This window comes from Rattus norvegicus, chromosome 10, assembly GCF_036323735.1.
Source record: "Rattus norvegicus strain BN/NHsdMcwi chromosome 10, GRCr8, whole genome shotgun sequence".
Classification (NCBI taxonomy): domain Eukaryota; kingdom Metazoa; phylum Chordata; class Mammalia; order Rodentia; family Muridae; genus Rattus; species Rattus norvegicus.
In genome coordinates, this window is record NC_086028.1 from 13,564,711 (window position 1) to 13,583,780 (window position 19,070).

The following is a 19,070-nucleotide window of genomic DNA, read 5'->3' on the forward strand; positions in this document are numbered from 1 at the left end:
CAGACAGATAGGTGATAGATAGATAGATAGATAGATAGACCGACAGACAGACAGACAGACAGATAGAGATAGATGATAGATGATAGATAGATAGATAGATAGACAGACAGATAGATGATAGATAGATAGATAGACCGACAGACAGATAGATGATAGATAGATAGACCGACAGACAGATAGGTGATAGATAGATAGATAGATAGAGAGACAGACAGACAGATAGATAGAGATAGATGATAGATAGATAGATAGATAGATAGATAGATAGATAGACCGACAGACAGATGATAGATAGATAGATAGACCGACAGACAGATAGGTGATAGATAGATAGATAGATAGATAGACCGACAGACAGATAGATAGGTAGAGATAGATGATAGATAGATAGATAGATAGATAGATAGATAGACCGACAGACAGATAGGTGATAGATAGATAGATAGATAGATAGACCGACAGACAGACAGACAGATAGATAGATAGAGATAGATGATAGATAGATAGATAGATAGATAGATAGATAGATAGATAGATAGATAGATAGACAGACAGACAAATAGATAGACAGACAGGTAGATAGACAGATAAGAAAAGGTCCAGGGTACAGATGTATACCTCAGTGATAGAACACATAGCTACCATGTTTTCAAGGCCCTGGGTTCTATCCCCAGCATCACAGAAGAATAGAAATAATGTAGAGAAGGAGGAGGAGCAGAGGGAGGAGGAGCAGAGGGAGGAGGAGCAGAGGGAGGAGGAGCAGAGGTAGGAGGAGCAGAGGGAGGAGGAGCAGAGGGAGGAGGAGCAGAGGGAAGAGAAGACAATGATGGAGTAGGAAGAGGAAGCTGCAGCCCACAGCTATGGAGGTGAAGATCTGGGTCTGTGGAACCCTGAACCCCTGAAAAGGCTGAGGTGAGCAAGATGCCTGGCCGCAGGGCTGGTCCTTAGGAAGACGGTGTGCTTAAACTCCACTCTGTTCTGCTCTTCCCGCCTTCCTGCTGTGTTCTGGCCAGAAAAGCAGCCTGAGACTCCAGGACGGCTGAGGGTGTCTGACACTACATCGATGCACACGACAGATGACAGACAGACAGACAGACAGACAGACAGACAGACAGACAAGCTTTAACCAGGTATGGTGGCAGACACCTACAATCCCAGCACTAGAGAGACGGGGGCAGAAGGAGTCAGTGTTTGAAGCCAGTCTAGATTACAGAGGGAGAGTCTGCCATGATAGATAAAAAACCCTTCTCCAATTTAAAATTAGATCAACAGAAGACATCTCTGTGACATCTGCCAGGGTTGAATAGGAATGTAATCTGGAATAGGAGTTATGTGTAGGGATTTGTTATGACACGACTTCAGGGGGAGGGAGGGGAGCTGCCACTCAAAGCCTTCTGGCACCAATGTGGAGGAAACTCATGGTAGCCGAGAGGACAGGCAAGGAAACATTTAGCACAGTTCTGGGGTGGGGGAGGGGAACTGGAACCACCTCTAATCTCCACCTCCAAACATGATGTCATGGGTGACATCAGAGCAGAGCAGGCAGAGCAGCCCACCCTCACCTCCAGGCTGCACCCTTGCTATGCCTGGACTCTGAGCAGTTCCTGAGGAGAGCTCAGATGAGACTACGTGTAAGGAACGGTGAACATTTTTTTTTCCTATGGGGCTGAGGACATGGCTCAGTCAGTGAAGTGCCTGTTTTGAGGGTGTGAATTTAAATCCCTAGCACCTAGGTCTCATGTAAAACCTGGGTGCCACATGTGTAATTTTAGTGCTGGGATTGGGGCAGAGGCAGGGACCCCTGGAAGTCATTGGCCAGCCAGATCAATCCAATCAATGAGCTGCAAGTCCAGGGAGAGACTCTGTCTCAAAGAGTAAGGTGGAGAACAGAGGGTGGTGACACATACATTTAATCCCAGCACTTGGGAGGCAGAGACAGGTGGAGCTCTGTGAGTTCTAGGCCAGCCTGGTCTACTTAGTGAATTCCAGGCCAGTCAGAGCTATATAGTGTTGGAGTCAAGGAGTGGCCCCCCTAACGACACAAACACCAATCTCAGTCAGACAAGGACGGCTTATTGCATGCACACCCTAAAACAGATCGATCAGGGCTGTAGCTTAGTATTCCAGGCTGAGGCTATGACCGCCAACATTTCACATGAGCTCATGTGCAGGTGCAGGAAACGATGCCCCGGTTGGTCGGCTCTGACTCAAGCTATTTTGACTAGGTAGACAGAACTGTCCTAACTGACTTTTATTCTGATGGGTCCTAAGTGAAGCTTATGGTGGTCAAATTTCTTAAGATTAACAAACCTCAGAACATACAGAGCATAACAGGGGATGTGGTCAGCATGACCCTGCTCTAAGTCAAGTTGTTTTTCTGTGCCAATGACTGGCAGGCAGATTACAGCAACAATATGAAATATCTGGTGGGCATAGAACAAAATGGCTTCAGCTATGCTAGGGCAGGACAGGGCTCAACACATAGTGAGACCTTATTTTCGGAGAGAGAGGGAGAGAGCAAGGAAGAAAACCAATATCAACCCCCTGGCCTTCACAGGTACATATGCACTTGAACACACACACACACACACACACACACACACACACACACACACACACACAAACTCACGAACATGTACTCACGAACATGTACACACATTCACATATTTTTATTTTTATTTTTTAATAGAAGGAAGAATGGAAGCAAAGAGAAGGAAAACCATTTTCCAGGCAGGCCTCATCTGAAGCAAGCTACTCCTAACAGCACTAACTGCGGCTCAGACAACTCCATCTTGGAGCTCTTTGAGCTCTTTGAGCTCTCCCATGGCTCTCTGGTTGCCGCTGTCCCCTCTGACCCCGTTGGGGTCTCATTTCCTCTTCCCCCGGTTTGGGTTCCTTTCCTTGCATCTCAGGAATTCCTCAGCTGAAATCTTGTGCTGGAGCGAACCCTTTAGTAATCTCATCTGGTTAAAAAGTCAGCGCAGTGGCAGAGTGCACGATGGTGCCAGTCCTCTCAGACCGGAAACTCCTAAATCAGCATCCCAACCTGGCGGATTGCAACCACGGAGGATTGTAACCACAGGGGATTCTAACCATGGCAATTGCCCTCCAGCGTCCCTCACCTTGCTATTCTGGCGGCTCCCTTTGTCATCATGGCGGGAACCCTGCTGCTCCACTGTTTTGTTTTGTTTTTTAATAGCCTCCCTCTTCCGTTTACTTGGTTCCTTCCTCAATGGCGTCCAAGAACTAATTGTGTGTGGAAGTTTTGAGGTAAAGTTTTGGGGAGTTTCATGCACGAAGCAGTCTCACTCACACCTGAGAGACTGATGTCATGCTTCTCAGTCCCCAGCACCCTTCCCTCTGCCCCATTAAAAACTCCTGCACTGTGGCTGTGTGAGCCAGTCACCAAGCCCGAGTGAAGCAGAGCCGGAAATGCCCTGCCTTGGACATTTCCACAAGGATAGGGTGGGAAAGCTTTGCTCCTCTGGGCTGGGATTCCCTAAGGACAGTGGAGCCGGCAACAGGCACCTACCTCAGGGAGTCACCTCAGAGTGCTCTGCTTGCAGGCGCCCCAGAGGTAGGCCTTAGGGGATGGGATAGGTGATACATACCCTGTCCCTTCCCTGAACTCTCCAGTTCTTCCTCCCGTTAGAGTATCACAGGAAACCCCAGGATCTCACAGCATGACCACCCACCACAAACCCCAAGTATAGGTTAGATTCCAGTCTTGGAAGGGAGTCACATGACTTCAGAACGGCTTAGGTATGGCCAGACACAGTGCAGACTTTCTTCTTGGGTGCTGTTGCTGCCAATGTTATGAAACTAAATATTTTTGGTCAGGTAGGGTGATGAACAATTGCAATCCCAGGAATCAGGAAGCTGAAGCAGGGGTTACCACAAGTTTGAGGCCATTCTAGGACACATAATGAGTACCAAGTACATACTGTTAGCCAGGCAGTGGTGTCCCATGCCTTTAGTCCTAACACTCAGCAAGCAGAGGCAGGCTGATTTCTGTGAGTCCAGCCTGGTCTACAGAGTGAGTTCAACATCCAGGGCTACACAGAAAAACTCTGTCTTGAGGGAGAAGAAGAAGGAGAAGGAGCGGGGAGGGGAGGGGCAGAGGGAGGGGGAGGGAGAAGTAGAAAACAGGAAGAATGGAGAGTGTTCAATTTCAAACCCGGTACAGTGCACTGAGCTGTCTATTTACCCCCATTTAACATATCAAAGCAGACCTGGCCTCCAGTTTCTTTCAGCAAACTTACCCTGAACTCTCTAGCCCAGAGGTCCCATAGAAGTTCTTCCTTATATAATCCAGACATTTTGGCTACGTGGCTGCCATTTTTGTACCTGTGACCTCGTGGCTACTGCATCTCCCACCCTACCCCTATGGACAAGCTCAGTATGGTCAGGTCCACTCTGGACTCTCCCAGACATCCCTGCCCTGCTCATGCTCTCCCACATGTCTCTAATAAGCTTTCTTCTCCACCACACCTAGGAGCAGCCAGGTTTTTCCTTTTTTCATCTACCAGATGACGGAGAAGAAGAAAGGAAGTGTTGATCCCACTGGCTGAGAACAAGTTCCCTAAACAATTTAAAGCCAAATTGGAAGGATGTTCTAATTAAATACTGGCCAGGTCCAGATCCAGGTTCCCAGGAAAACGGCCCTGGTCACTAAAAAGGCAAAACCCAGAATTCACCATATTTCTCACCAGATCCAACCAGAGGCAAGCACACGCTTTTACATATTCCCCACCTACGGACCTCCTTGCCCACACGTGATCCAGCACATCTGCTGTAGTTGGAAAGCAAACTTGTTTAGGGACAGGGAAACACTTACATGGCCTGTCGCCTCCCACAAATAATACCATTTCAGGGAGCATCTGTCCTTGCCCAAGGGGCTTACAGGTTAACCAGGCATTTTTGTTTTAGGGATGTCTCAGGCAAAGTAATTAAAACTTAAAACGCAACTTTGTCTCTCACAGAAGGAAGGCATTTTAACACTTTTTTCTATTCTTTTTTCTTTTCTTTTCTTTTTTTTTTTTTTTGGTTCTTTTTTTCGGAGCTGGGGACCGAACCCAGGGCCTTGCGCTTCCTAGGTAAGCGCTCTACCACTGAGCTAAATCCCCAGCCCCTATTCTTTTTTCTTTTGTTTTTGCTTTATTTGTTATTGTTGTTGTTTTATTTTGTTTTGTACTTTGAGACCGGGTTTCCCTGTGTAGCCCTGGTTATCCTGGACACTTCGTAGACCAGGCTGGTCTTCAAACGCAAAGATCTGCCTTCTGAGCGCTGGGATTAAAGGACTGTGAAATTATTAAAAAAGATGTGGGCAAGGGGTCAGGGTACCTTTGGCAGGGAAGGGGGACAAAATGTACGCTTGAGAAATTGGAGAGGCCCCCTCCAATCTGAGAGAGAGAGAGAGATCTGGGGTGACTGGAATCCTTTTATCCAAAACACATACCTGATGCACCTGGCAGGTGACAGATGACGACCTAAGTAGCTGGCAGGTCCCTGAGAGCAGGCCAGTGGAAAAGCATGTGCCACCATCGTGTGGCTGATTTAACACTATTTAATAGGGGCTAGAGAAGTGGTTCAGCAGTTAAGAGTTGCTTTTTCAGAGGACCCGAGTTCGGTACCTGTTAAGTCCGAAAGTGCCACATGGAGACGACCACCACGTATGCAATTGGCAAGTGTTCTTATTTCCCAAAAGCAAGAAGGCTGTGCACAGGGGTTGGCCACTTACAAAAATGGCGACAACCCCAGACACCCCAGACTCAGGCCTTTTCATGGGGAACTAGGGGAACTTTAGCTAGGGTTAGGTAATCTAGAACTTCATTGGTAGGTGCTGGGGATGTTATGGGAGTCTCTTTTTGACTGGCTTGTGTCCAGGTGATCAGTAGACTGCATTCCTGCGTCATGAACATTTAACCACAGGCTGAGATACCGAGACCATATAAGGCTGCCCTGCACAGTTGGGCCATTCTGAGATATTTCCCCACCCTTGTGGCGATCTCCAGGCTGGTCTTTGGATGGGGGATTTTATGGGCTTGTTCTTGAAATGTATAGTCTGTTCCTGGAGATGTTGACTTACGGCTTAGCTCCCGGGACTGATGACTTAGGAGGGTTTATGGTCAGTCCCTGCAGTGGATGACTTTTCTTCTGAAGTCAGTCCTGGCCCTAACATGGAACACACATCATCTTCTCAGAACCCAGGACCCACACCCGGGGTAACCGCCTCTCACCCTAACTTCAGGGAACCCAACTCCCTCTTCTGGCCTGAGCACTTCCAAACATGTAGCAGACACACACACATAAAAATAAAATATAGCCCTGGGTTCGGTCCTCAGCTCCAAAAAAAAAAAAAAAAAGAAAAAAAAATAGAATAAATCTAATCTTTTCACAGTTGTACTTTCTGTAAACCTGTTTTTCCTTCCTTCCTTCCTTCCTTCCTTCCTTCCTTCCTTCCTTCCTTCCTTCTTTCCCTCCCTTTAACTTTTGCTTTTTGAGACAGGGTCTCTCTTATCTATGTAACTCTGGCTGTCCTGAAACTGACTGTGTAGACCAGGCTGGCCTTGAATTTACAGGGATCCACCTGCCTCTGTCTCTGCCTCTGCCTCGCCTCTGCCTCTGCCTCTGCCTCTGCCTCTGCCTCTGCCTCTGCCTCTGCCTCTGCCTCTGCCTCTGCCTCTGCCTCTGCCTCTGCCTCTGCCTCTGCCTCAGCCTCTGCCTCTGCCTCTGCCTCTGCCTCTGCCTCTGCCTCTGCCTCTGCCTCTGCCTCTGCCTCTGCCTCTGCCCCGGCCTCTGCCCCCTCCTCCGCCTTCTCTGCTTCTGTTTCTGTCTCTAAAACAAACAAACAAACAAAAAATTGTTTTGTTTCAGATAGGGAAGACCTCACTATGTAGCCCAGGCTAACCTTGTTTGTTTTTTGTTTATTTGTTTGTTTTGTTTTTATTATTCTGCCCCCAGACTTTTGACTGCTAGAATTATAGAATTACAGGCAGGTTTAGTTGTGCAAATGTAACAACTTTAGTCAAAATGTTTTTTCACAGCCTGGGCTACATAGTAAGTTCAGGGCTAGCTTGGGCTACACGACCCTTTCTCAATATAAAAAACAATTCCCCAAGGCCAGTTCCATAATCACTCTCTGACCCACTTCCCTGCAGCCTTGCCTAAGAGCATTCCTCCGGGCTTTGCTAACCAGTGAGTGACAATGGCTGTCCCTTTGCTTTAATTTGCATTCATTTGATTACTAAGGTGAACATTTCCCACACTGATTCAGCCAAGTTAGCTTCCTCTCTGTCACTTGTCTCTGTCCTTCACCCATCTCACCTCTAGGACTCAGTGGGTTTTGTTGGGTTTTCTTTGTCTTGTTTTCTGACTAATTTCTCTGAGCACTGAGTCAGAATGGTGCGGTCACTCAGCCATGTCCCCTATTGTTTACCTATTTGTAACCAATGTTTGCATTTTTAACTTGTGGGCCATAGCGACTTCTAACCTTGGCAATGCTCTAGAAGACCAGCGAGACAGCTCAGGAGGAAAAGGTTCTCTCCACCAAGCTTGCCGACCTGAATTCCATCCCTGGGACACACATCTGGTGGAAGGAGAGAGTTGATTACTGCATGTTGTCCTCCATCCACCCCCTCCCTCACATGCACACACACGCTTTCATGAACACACACTGAATTAACAAACATAAATTAAAAAAATTTTTTTTAAATTTAAAAAAAGACCAAGTGCTCCAGAGAGCTCCTTATGGCGGGAATCCCTCAGCTCCTTGTGTGGCGGTCACTGTGTAGAAGCATCTAGCTTTTTTGTTGTTGCTGGCTGTGTATTCCAGGTGCGGGGGATGAGAGGCGGGAAGGAGGGGTCCGGCCCACGGTTAGTGGGAGGGACCCAGATGGTTTCTCAAGCGTCCAGCTTCCTCTGGACCCACACACTCAATTCTGTTGCTCACCTGACTTCAAGGCAGAGTCGTATGCAAAGTATTTGCTGTTAGGGGAGGAGGGAGAAAACTAGAAAGGGCTCTGCAAGGAAGCCCTTAGCTTCAAAGAGTCAGAAACTGCCTCAGAGTAGGGCTAATGGATTACTGGATGTCTGCCTGATGTGTGGCCATGGTTGCTTTGAAACACTTTATACCGTTTATAAGACCTTTTCCCTCAACCGTCTATGTCTCCTGGCTATGCCCAGGCTCCAGGGTGAGTCCTCTATTTGCTTCTGTGTCTTCTTCCTAAAACTACTGGGTACCTAGGTACCTCTTATCCAGTGCTTTCATCAACATGCTGGGGAAAATGAGCAAATAGACAGAAACACTTGCCAGTGGAGGAGGCAGAGGCGGGTGGATCTCCGTGAGTTCGAGGCTAGCATGGTCTACAGGGTGAGTTCCAGCCCAACCTGTCTCAAAAACAAAAACAAAAAAAAAAAAAAGAAATAACAATAATTAAAAAAATCAAAACAAAACAAAGAATAAAGGAAGGAAGAAAGGAAAGAAGGATGGATGGAAGGAAGGAAGGGAGGAAGGAAGGAAGGAAGGAAGGAAGGAAGGAAGGAAGGTTGGTTTGAGTCCAGAGTTCTCTTCCCACAGCTTTGTTTTCTAGCATTAGAGGTGCCTGGTGTCCGAGCACCCACCCTGAAACACAGGGACCTGGATGTGTAGGAGTTGTAGGGGAGGTGGCAACCACTGGGGAAGTCCTGGATGCGGATGCTACCGCCTCCAGGCATTATGGGACCTGGAAAAACAGATTTGTGGTGCAGAGATGTGCACAGCAGACAGAGACCACACAGGAGTGGCGACGGCCACCAGAAGGCCCCACTCTGCACAGCAAGCCCGGGAGACCAAGGCCATTGCACTTCATGGGACCCTGCGCTGCTACCCTGTTGGGCGACTGACTTCCCCTGGCTCACACCAACAGGGTGCGACGCTGCACCCTCTGCACCAGAAGGGAAACTGAGGCAGAGCTAGGCCCGCTGTCCAGTGCTGCTCCCTGGCCTGGCAGGATCTGCTGTGAGACATTCAGGATATGGTCCTGCATCCTGACTCCTCGGCTTGGAGGGAGTGGTCTTCGGAACTTTTGTCCAGCTCCGCCTGATGTCAGTCTCGTGCCCCAAATAACTTCCTCCCAGGGATACTTCCGCCGCGGCCTCACGCCCGGAGCCTGATGGGCACACCCAGGGCAGGAACCAGACAGCCACCTTGCCGGTCACTATGCCGCCTTCCCAGAACAGCTCTTGCCGCGCCCAGAAGGTGCAGCTCCCGACTGGCAGGGGCGGGACAAAGCTTCCTATTCCCTGAGCCAATCTGCAGATGTATGTTTGTGTGTGGTCCAGAAGCATCGGCGGGGGATGCGGGGGTGGGGGGGCTCTTGGTTGCACAAGCACCCTCATCTTAGTTCTTCAATGTCTACTCCCCCATCAAGGCAAATAAATCAACCTTGGGCCACAGGTGTCAGATTTAAAAAGTAGGTGCTCAAGTATTGAATGAATGAATGAATGAATGAATGAACGAACGAGTGAAATGGAAGGCCTCTTGGATGGAGTAGACTCTGCCAACTTAGGTGGAGCCTATGGGCAATTGAGGAAGGCAAGGAGTCCTCTGTGGTCAGCTCATATGGGGGGAGCAATACCTTGCTACCAGAATCCTGGAGTGTACAAAGTAAGGGGTCTGGCCCCTGGAGTTCAGGGCCGGGTCATGGAGTTGGTGTTCTGGGCACCTCCTTCCTCCTAAAGAGGAGCTGGGCAGGCAGGGTTGACAGGTTGGGTGGCATAGCCGAGCTGACACTCACCTCCGGCATAAAACCTCACTTCATGGAGCCTGCACCTCTGTAGCACTAGGGAGAGCTTCTGTCACTGCTGACCAGGACTCAAACGGCCACCAAACCAGAGACCATGAGGCAGCCCCACATCACTGCCCTGCTGCTGTTGCCGCTGCTGCTGAGATCTGGTGAGTTGCAGTGTTGGGGCAGACAGCCCTGCTGCCATCTTTCTCTGTAGGGACCCCTCTGTTCTGCTCTGACTTCCATTGGAGACCCCCCAATCCCTGCTCCTGTCTGAGTCTGAAAGGAACCTTCTCTTCCCAGAGAATACACTCAGTTCTCAAATATTCCACCTCAAGGACCTGGCTGGGGAAAGGGCACTGTGGGAAGGTCTGGCAGAGTATGTGGCTGAGGCCTTTGAGAGGACCCCCAAGGCAGGGGCTTGGCTAGAGTCACACTACCATCTTCCCAGACTCTCACTGTGTGCCATGCTCTGAGCTTGGGGCTCCCCTAGAAGCCGCTCTTCCCATTCTACAGATGATAGAGCCTCTACACCTTAGGATTTGAACCTAGGCCTGCAGACTTCCAAGTCCCTAGGCTCATGTGAATTGTGCTTGCCCTCTGAGACTAGGAGACTTCAGCCAGATTCTGGAGGCTCGACAGAGGGCTAGGGACAAGAGCTGCAAGTCGCAGAGGGTCCCAGCTCCTGCCTTGAGAAGGAGAAGCAGACGCCCCTGTCCATTGTGAGCAGGGGTCAGCAAGTTCTAGTCAGGTGCTCTGCCTACAAGGTCCTTTTCTGTGGGCTGGGCTCCTCTCAACTAGGGAAACTCTCCCACATTCCTGGGCCAGATGGGCCAGCTCAGCAGCCAGCATGCTTCCGTGTCCTCACTTCACCTCCCTGGGCCAGCCCAAGTTACACCAGACCATGTCTCAGCCGGGGCTCTGGGGTTAGGAGGACATTCGTGGGCATCTCTGTGGGGATGCCCCTACTTCCCCCGGTGTCGAGGAATGTTTCTGTCCATGGCCTCTAGCAGCAAGAATGATAGCATTGAAAGCCCATCTCCATTGGGTGTGACACCGTGCTGGCTCCCGTGGGTGGATCAATGGAGGTCACTGCCAAAGCACAAAGCATCCTGCCTTTGGCTCACAAACTGCTGTATCCTGAGGCTGGACCCCCAGGTGACATGCTCACTTTAGCCCAGGGTGACCAGCACCCCAGTAGGCTGCTCTCGCCTTTTCTCAGCCACTCCTATTGGGGGTCCAGGACGGACACAGACTGTCCTTAAGACTCGTAGAGCCTGGGAGCCTCAGCCTGAAGGACTAAGCTGCAGCAGAGACAACGTGAGACGGGACTGGCTGGAAGGAGAATGCATAGAAGGCTCTTGCAAGTTCCAGGAGGAAGGAGGAGGAGGCTTGCAGTGGATCTGTGCCCTTGAGGTCAGAGAGCAGCGAGGCAGTATTGCAAGCTGGCTCTCTGGGCCTGGAGAGATCAGTTCCAACTGAGTTCTAACAAGACAGCCGCTCTCTTTGCTCACGTTTGCACTTTCGTTTTATATTATCTTAAGATTTTATTTTTATTTATATGTATCCCTCTGTCGGTCTCTGTCTCTTTGTCTCTCTGTCTCTTCTGTGTGTGTGTGTGTGTGTGTGTGTGTGTGTGTGTGTGTGTGTGTGTTTAAGTGAAGGTTGTTTACCTGTGGAGACCAGAGGGGTTGCTGGATCCCCTTGGTGCTGGGAACTGAACTGGGATCCTCTGTAAAAGCCAGAGATGCTCTTAACCAACAAGCCATCTCCCCAGCCCTTTATTTACTTATGGATATTTTTTTACTTGTATGAATGCTTTATTTGCATGTTTGTGTGTGCGAGGTGTGCACGTAGTGCAGAAGAGGGTATCAGATCTGCTGGAACTGGAGTTACAGACGTGGGTGCTAGGCCCTGAACCCAGGTCCTCTGCTAGGACACTAAGTGCTCTCAACCACCCAGGCGCTTCATTTACGTAGGGACAAGGTCTTACAACATTGCTTCAATCTCATTGTGTAGCTCAGTCTGGCTTTAAACGCCAGCCAATCCTTCTGCCTCAGCCTCTTGAGTGGTGAGCACTGGGTAACGGCTGTGATGGACATACACTATGCATTTCGTTGTAAAGGATACCTTGTGAACACGAGCTCATAAGTACACAAGCCAGAAGTGCAGAGCACAAACCCTGCTTCCCACGACATAGGCCCTATCTGCTTGACATCCTGCTTTGAGAAACATCTGGTCCGGTCCCCAGGAGTCGCTACCTCTTGTTCCTCTGTGTTCTGGTTCCTCTGGGTTTCTGGCACTGTGATAAAATATGACAAAATGTAACCTGGGGTGGGTGTGGGAGGTAAAGGGCTTATTTTAGCTCACTCTTCCTGGTGACAATCCATCATTATAGGGCAACAGGAACCTGAAACAGTCGGACACGTCCAGAGTGGGGATAAATGAATTCATGTATATTCACTTGCTTATGTTTGCTCAGTTCAGGACCAACCCAACCCCTGTGCCTAGGGAATGGTGCCATCCACAGTGGGTTGGGTCTTCCTACATCAATTAACTTAAGATAAACACCCCCCCCCAAGGGTAAGCCCACAGGCCGACCCAATGGAGATGATCCTATATTGAGACTGTTCCCAGCCGATTCTAGTTTATACGCAGCTAATCACCCTGTCCACACCTGAACCCTATCCCATCACCAAGCCCACATTCTGGATCTTGGCTCCCTGTAGCACTGCAAGCTGCATGACTGGGAGCCTCAGAGGGAAGACAAGTCCAGTGACATCCTTAAGGGCTCTGGGCACTGCGGGTCATGTATGGCTCAGCATAGCCATTTGCTGTCCCTTTTGACCCTCAGCATCCTAGAATGGTTTTCTTTTCATCCATCCCTCTGGGCTCAAGTGGTGGGGCTTGGAGAAAATGTAACTAAGAAGGAGGAGGGACCTGACCATGCTGAAACCTCATCCAGTTCCCCAGACCTACCCAAGGGATCAGTAAGTAGGAGAATACAGCTAAAGGTCTGGGAGAATCTGAGGCTGGAATGAAGGTTATAGAGGTTGAGCTAAGGGGGATGAACCCTAGGAATGGACCCCATTCCAATTCCCTGAGAGCTGTGCTATCCTTTTCTCTGTTTGTCTCCCCACCTTGATGGTGGTCCAGAGGAGATGGTCAATGTGGTCATACTTGGCAACAGGGAAGTATAGTCCTGGGAGGCGGTCGCTAAGCCAACTCTACTCCCCTGAGAGCAGAGAGTGATCATGGATGTCTGGACCTCAGTTGGATTTAGAGAGAAGAAGACTTGATCATTCTGAAAGACTGAGAGGAGTCCTGGTGGACAATCTCTGGAGGCAACCTCCAGGGTTTCCTCTGTTGTCCAGAGCTGAGCCTTCAGAGAGTAAAGACAGACAGACTCTACATCTCTAGGATTTGAGGCCCATGCACTATCCGCACCTCTGTACTTCAAGACAAATACTGGGGTGCAAGGTGGAAGAAGAGGTCCCTGTGTGCACAAGAAGGGTGTCAGCCTGCCCCGAGCAGGAGGTCAATCCACTAGCTCCCCTGGTTGTCTCTCCTTGTCCTCAGTGGACAGGGACCTGCGATGAGGCAGGGGCAGGGAGGAACAGACCTTGGCTTGGTAAAGTTGGCTGATGACCCCCCCCCTTTTCTAATTTGCAGGGACTGAAGGGGCCGAGGCTATGAGAGGTAAGTGGGATCAACTGAGGCACAGGAGTGGCTGGACATTCACATGCGCACACGCGCGCACGCGCGCACACACACACACACAGACACACACGCACACACACACAAGAGGGGGAGGATAAGAATAGGAGAGATGCATGGGGCAGCAGGAAAGCCAGTCAGAGTGGCCAAGCAGAACTGGAGTCCAGAAGGCAGCGGAAGAAAAGATCTCCCGTGGTAGAGGCATGAGGGGCAAGTACCAGGATAGGTGACACCTACGCTGCTGAGCCATGACTCTCTTTTGGCTCACCGACCCCTTGTAAGACATGACATACAGCCACCTTTCAGGGACCCATGTCCAGCTCTGGGTGTGACTTTTCCTTGTCACATCAACCTTCCTGATCCCGGGTTGGGTCTTGTCACCTTGTTATAAGTGAGAGGTCTGAGGTTCATGGGAAGGCAGAACTAGAAAGGGCCATCCTGTATCAAAAGCCTCTGGCACTTGGGCCTCTGATCTGCCAATGTCCTGAGTGGCTCAGGGGCCAGAAGGGGCAAAAAAACTGACAAAAAAGTGAGAGCTGGCAGGTGGGGTTTGGGGTGGAGCTGGAACCATGGAACCAGCCCCCTCCTTCAGAGAGTGATTTCATGTTCTTCCAGCCTGTGGGCATCCAAGGATGTTTAACCGGATGGTGGGCGGGGAGGATGCCTTAGAAGGTGAGTGGCCCTGGCAGGTCAGCATCCAGCGCAATGGAGCTCACTTCTGTGGGGGCAGTCTCATCGCACCAACATGGGTCCTCACTGCTGCTCACTGCTTCTCCAAGTAAGTAGCCCTGACCCTTTCAGCTTCTCACCAGTGGTTGGGACAAGACAGAGCCTGTGCGCACAACTGTTCAGCACCACGGACAGCACTTCCAGCTGCACACCCCACCCCCACCCTATGCCTGGTCCAGTAACACCCTCCATCTTCCAAAGTTTTCTTTTACGGAAAGGGACAGACAGCCCAGTGTACTGGGTGTTCTTGTAGAGAACCGATGTTCAACTCTCCACATCCCCATGGTGGCTCACAACTTTCTATAGCTCGATTCCAGATTAACACCCTCTTCTGACTTAGGCAGGCTTCAAGCATGCGCACGGTGCATGGACACAAAACATTCATACACATAAATAATTTAAAGTTTTCCTTTGGCTTCGACCCTATGCCTGGAAGCTGCAACTACTGCCCCAGTTCCTGCTCCACCCGCTGCTGTCAGTGATATCTGGGCTCCTGTTCTTGCAGGCACAGCCCCACCTCCCTTCACACAGAATGAGAGCTCTCTCTGGCTTGGGGATATCAGATAAGCCTAAGATTTGGAACAGAATGTCCCTCTTCCTCACCCCATTTAAGACCACCTCAGAGGATAGTTCCCAATCCACACATCCATGTGAGGTTCTGGCCTTGGATTTTCAGGGTCTCCAAACATTATACCTCTTTCCTCACAGATCTGAAATTCCTCTCTTCCTTTTATTTATTATTGGGTGTTTGGGGGTGGGGCACGTGTCCCGGTGTGGAGGTCAGAAGACAACAATTCAGAGTCGGTTTTCTCCTGTCACTACGTTTTTGTGTGGGCGTGATAAAACCTGGGCATTTAGGCTTGCACAGAAAACACCTGTACCTACTGAACCATCTTGCCAGCCCCTGCAATTATTTTAAAAAGCTCAAAAGTGGCCTACCTGGAGCTCAAAGGCAGGCCTTGGGCTCACTGTACCTCAGAGGGGTGTGTGTGTGTGTGTGTGTGTGTGTGTGTGTGTGTGTGTGTGTATGTTACAGTAGGCTTTTCAGGTAGGATTCTTAGTGCTCCTGTCTTACAAATGAGGAAACTGAGTCACAGGGAACTTGTTAGGTCACCTGGCCACCTGGTAGCCAGGAAAAGATGTTGCAGGGGGCAGGGGGAAGATTTTCAGATTCTACAGTCTTTATCAGGGAGATGACATTTTACTCATGCAAAGAGAAGTGTCACATACTGTGGGTCCCTGTCCTCGTGGAGGAGAGTACTCACTCACACCAGCTCTGCTCTTTCCACTAGCACATCAGACATATCCATATACCAGGTCCTGCTGGGGGCACTGAAGCTGCAACAGCCAGGACCACATGCCCTGTATGTCCCCGTGAAGCGGGTGAAAAGCCATCCTGAGTACCAAGGCATGGCTTCCAGTGCCGACGTGGCTCTGGTGGAGCTGCAGGTGCCTGTGACCTTCACCAAATACATCCTTCCCGTGTGCCTGCCTGACCCTTCGGTCGTTTTCAAGTCGGGCATGAACTGCTGGGTCACCGGCTGGGGCAGTCCCAGTGAGCAAGGTGAGGGGGACTGAGCTAGGGGAAGAAGGGAGATAAGTCTGAAGAAGGGCCAGGACAGCTTTCCTGTTGATGCTGATATGCATGGTTTCTATTCACAGGGGTGGGTGGGTATGAGTGGAGCAGGAGCTGCAGGAGAACTGCTGTGCACATGGGAGACAGGAGAGGGAGGCATGCAGGCCTGGGTCTACTACTGAGGGAAGAAACAGTCCCATTAAGTTTTGAGGAAACCCAGGGAGGGGCAATGAGCTGTGGTTCTTGAGAGGATCCTGAGGATCTTGAGGATCCTGACTAAGACTGTCCAGAGCTGCAGGCTGCCTTTCCCTCCCCAGACCGGCTACCCAACCCACGGATCCTGCAGAAACTTGCTGTGCCTCTCATTGACACGCCCAAGTGCAACCTTCTGTACAGCAAGGATGCTGAGGCTGACATCCAGCTCAAAACCATCAAGGACGACATGCTCTGTGCAGGCTTTGCAGAGGGCAAGAAGGACGCCTGTAAGGTAGTGTATTATGGCAAAGGTGTTAGAGAAGCAGTTCTCAAACTGTGGGTCCTGACAACTTTGGGGGTCGAATGACTTTCACACGGGTCACGTATGAGATACCTTACATATCCAATGTTTACAATTCCTGAGTGGCAAAAACGGTAGCAATGAAAATGACTTTATGGTTGGGGGGTCTCCACAACAGAAGGAACTGTGTCAAAGGGTCACCACATTAACTGGGTTTGGGAACCACTGTTCTAGAGGGAGCTCAGCCCAGGTCAAGGGGTATACTGGGTTCCATTAGCTGGCAATGATAAGCAAGTCTTGGGTCTGAAATGGGGGCCCAGAAGCTGCATTTCCAACAAACACCACACTGGGTGTATGCAATGTGCAGGCTTGTCCGTGAGAGAACCAGTGGGGAGTTTCCTGGAAGGGGGCTTTGTGATGAGCACACAAGAGTACAAAGGACCTCTGTGAGGCCAGGGTGGGTTCTGATGGACCTCTGCTTCCCCACAGGGTGACTCTGGAGGCCCATTGGTATGCCTTGTGGACCAGTCATGGGTGCAGGCTGGGGTAATCAGCTGGGGAGAGGGCTGTGCCCGCCGGAATCGTCCAGGTGTCTACATCCGTGTGGCTTCTCATTACCAATGGATCCACCAAATCATCCCAGAACTACAGTTCCAGGGGAGAGCCGGCAGCCAGCAGCAGCAAAGAGACCCCCGAGGTTGGCAGCCCCTGGCAGAGAACTCCGCCCCCTGCCTGGCTGCCCATGCAGTTTTGCTGGCCCTGGGAGCACTGATGCTTGGGATCCTCTAGGGCTGCTCAGCCCGGCAGGTGGAGCCCCACCCACTGTACATTTGTAAATACTGTCCCCCTATCTTACATCCCAGCCACTTTTATTTATGTTCACCTCCAGAAAAAAAAAAAAAAAGAAAGAAAAAAGAAAAAGCGCCACGGACTGTGTGGGGATCTTTGCGGGGCTTTGGAAGCTAACCTGCCATGAGCTGGGAAGGTTTAGAGGCTTGGTTCCTGGTGAGGCAGGACCCTTGCAGGCACACCCAAGCCAGGATGCTCCTGACCCAGTTGCCCTGTTAGCACCCCACAGCTGCCTCACCACCTTGAATACCAATGGCTGTCCCATTTCAGCACTGCAGACGGTGACAGATACGGGCGGGAGGCAGGTCACAAAATGCCAGAGGCTTCAGTAAGAACCACACAGAGGTTGGGCAGAAGCACACGCTGGGGGCACAGCCTCCAATCTGACCCAACCTCTCTAACATCATCACACAGAGGACCCATCCATTCTTACACTTCAGGAGTCCCCTCCAGGGGCAACACAGACTTTATGTTCTTCCCTCGAACGAACGCTGAGGCTCCTTTTCTACTGGTCCATTCCTGAACCTCAAACTCCTCACTTTCTAGTAACACAGTAGTGGGGTGGAAAGGACCAGACACTCACAAACCCCACCCTCTCACCGTGCACATTCACATGCGTTCACCTATGCGCTCACGGGCAAGCCTGACTTGCCACAGGCACTGCTAATTACCAAATGGCTGTCAGGTGTGGTGGCGTATCACCTTTAGTCCCAGCATCCAGGAAGCAGAGGCAGGAAGATCTCTATGAGCTCGAGGCCAGCCTAATTAATATCAGGAGTTCCAGGCCAGTCTGTTGCAGGCTAGAGTGAGACCCTGTCTCAGGAGAAAAAAAACAAAAAACAAAACCCCAGAATGGATCATTTAGCCCTTACAATATACCAGACATGCATGAGGAACCCCTAGTTCCTCTTCCCACTGTCTGCTCCGTGGTCTGAGGATGGGCTGTTGAGAGCCTTCTCTAGAGCAAATTGAGTGTCTGGCCTAAGAGTCGCCTACTCTTCCACTCTGCAGAGGAAAGCTGGTGCACTGGAGCCCAGATGAGGGTTCGGGGCAGGTTGTAGGAATGTAAGCTCTGGTCCATCACACTCAGTAGGCATGAGTAAGTATGAGTAAGTATGAGGGACACAGGCATCAATTGTGGGTTTGCCCTAGGAAGAATGGCTCTGTCCAAAGGTGGTGGGTGATGCCTTTCCACATGGATTCAGACAGCTGCATGTGGGCCTAGGCTCACTGTTCCTTTGGGCCCATGGGTACCGTCCAACCAGAGGCGTGGTCCTGTCCACAGGAAGCCCAGGCATGGGCTCTGCACAGAGTCCGGTAGCTGTGGACCTACCTGGGGATGCTGCACACACTGCCTCTCCTGCCCAGACTGCTAGCTTCCCAGAATCAGCAGAACTGCCCAAGCCGTACCCTTAGTCCCCGTCCAGATAGCCGTAAGGCTGGAAGGCTCTCTGAGGGTGACAACAGATTGCCTGCCTCTGTGCTAGCCTTCTTCTCAGCCATGCCATGTTCTGGGCTAGCCTTCTGCTCAGACATGCCATGTTCTGTGCTGGGAGGCAGGTTGGCATTAGGAGACCTCTCAGAGCAGAATCTAGACCCTTACCCTACTCAATCCCAGGCATTCACAGGATACCTCATGGCTCAGATAACTGAGCACTGTATAGCAGCCTCACCCCATATCTCAGCTTGGGCAACAGGACAGCCCTTGTTGGTACCCTTGGGCCAGCGAGTCACCAACCCGGCTGGGTTGACTGCACAACAGGACACAGGATATACAAGGCTCAGGGGCTGCACAGCAGAAGTAGGGAGCAAGTCTCAGGGAACCTGGAAGAGATTTTGCTCTAGAAGCAGGAGCACACCATACTGTCCCCCAATCTTCTGGATCGACAGCACTCCTTCCCCACACTTCACAACATTAACAGCTGCTGAACACATT

The 19,070-nt window shown here is 50.6% G+C and overlaps 1 protein-coding gene across 1 annotated transcript; it reads left to right on the forward strand.

The window, feature by feature from the left end:
- Positions 1-9,815: 9,815 nt before the first annotated feature.
- Prss27 (serine protease 27) lies at positions 9,816-17,177 on the forward strand. The gene is given in 6 exon segments (NM_182949.3): positions 9,816-9,934; positions 13,440-13,466; positions 14,100-14,262; positions 15,506-15,777; positions 16,107-16,276; positions 16,775-17,177. Coding segments are annotated over 6 exon segments (987 nt in total). The 5' UTR covers positions 9,816-9,879; the 3' UTR covers positions 17,075-17,177.
- The last annotated feature ends 1,893 nt before the right edge of the window (positions 17,178-19,070 follow it).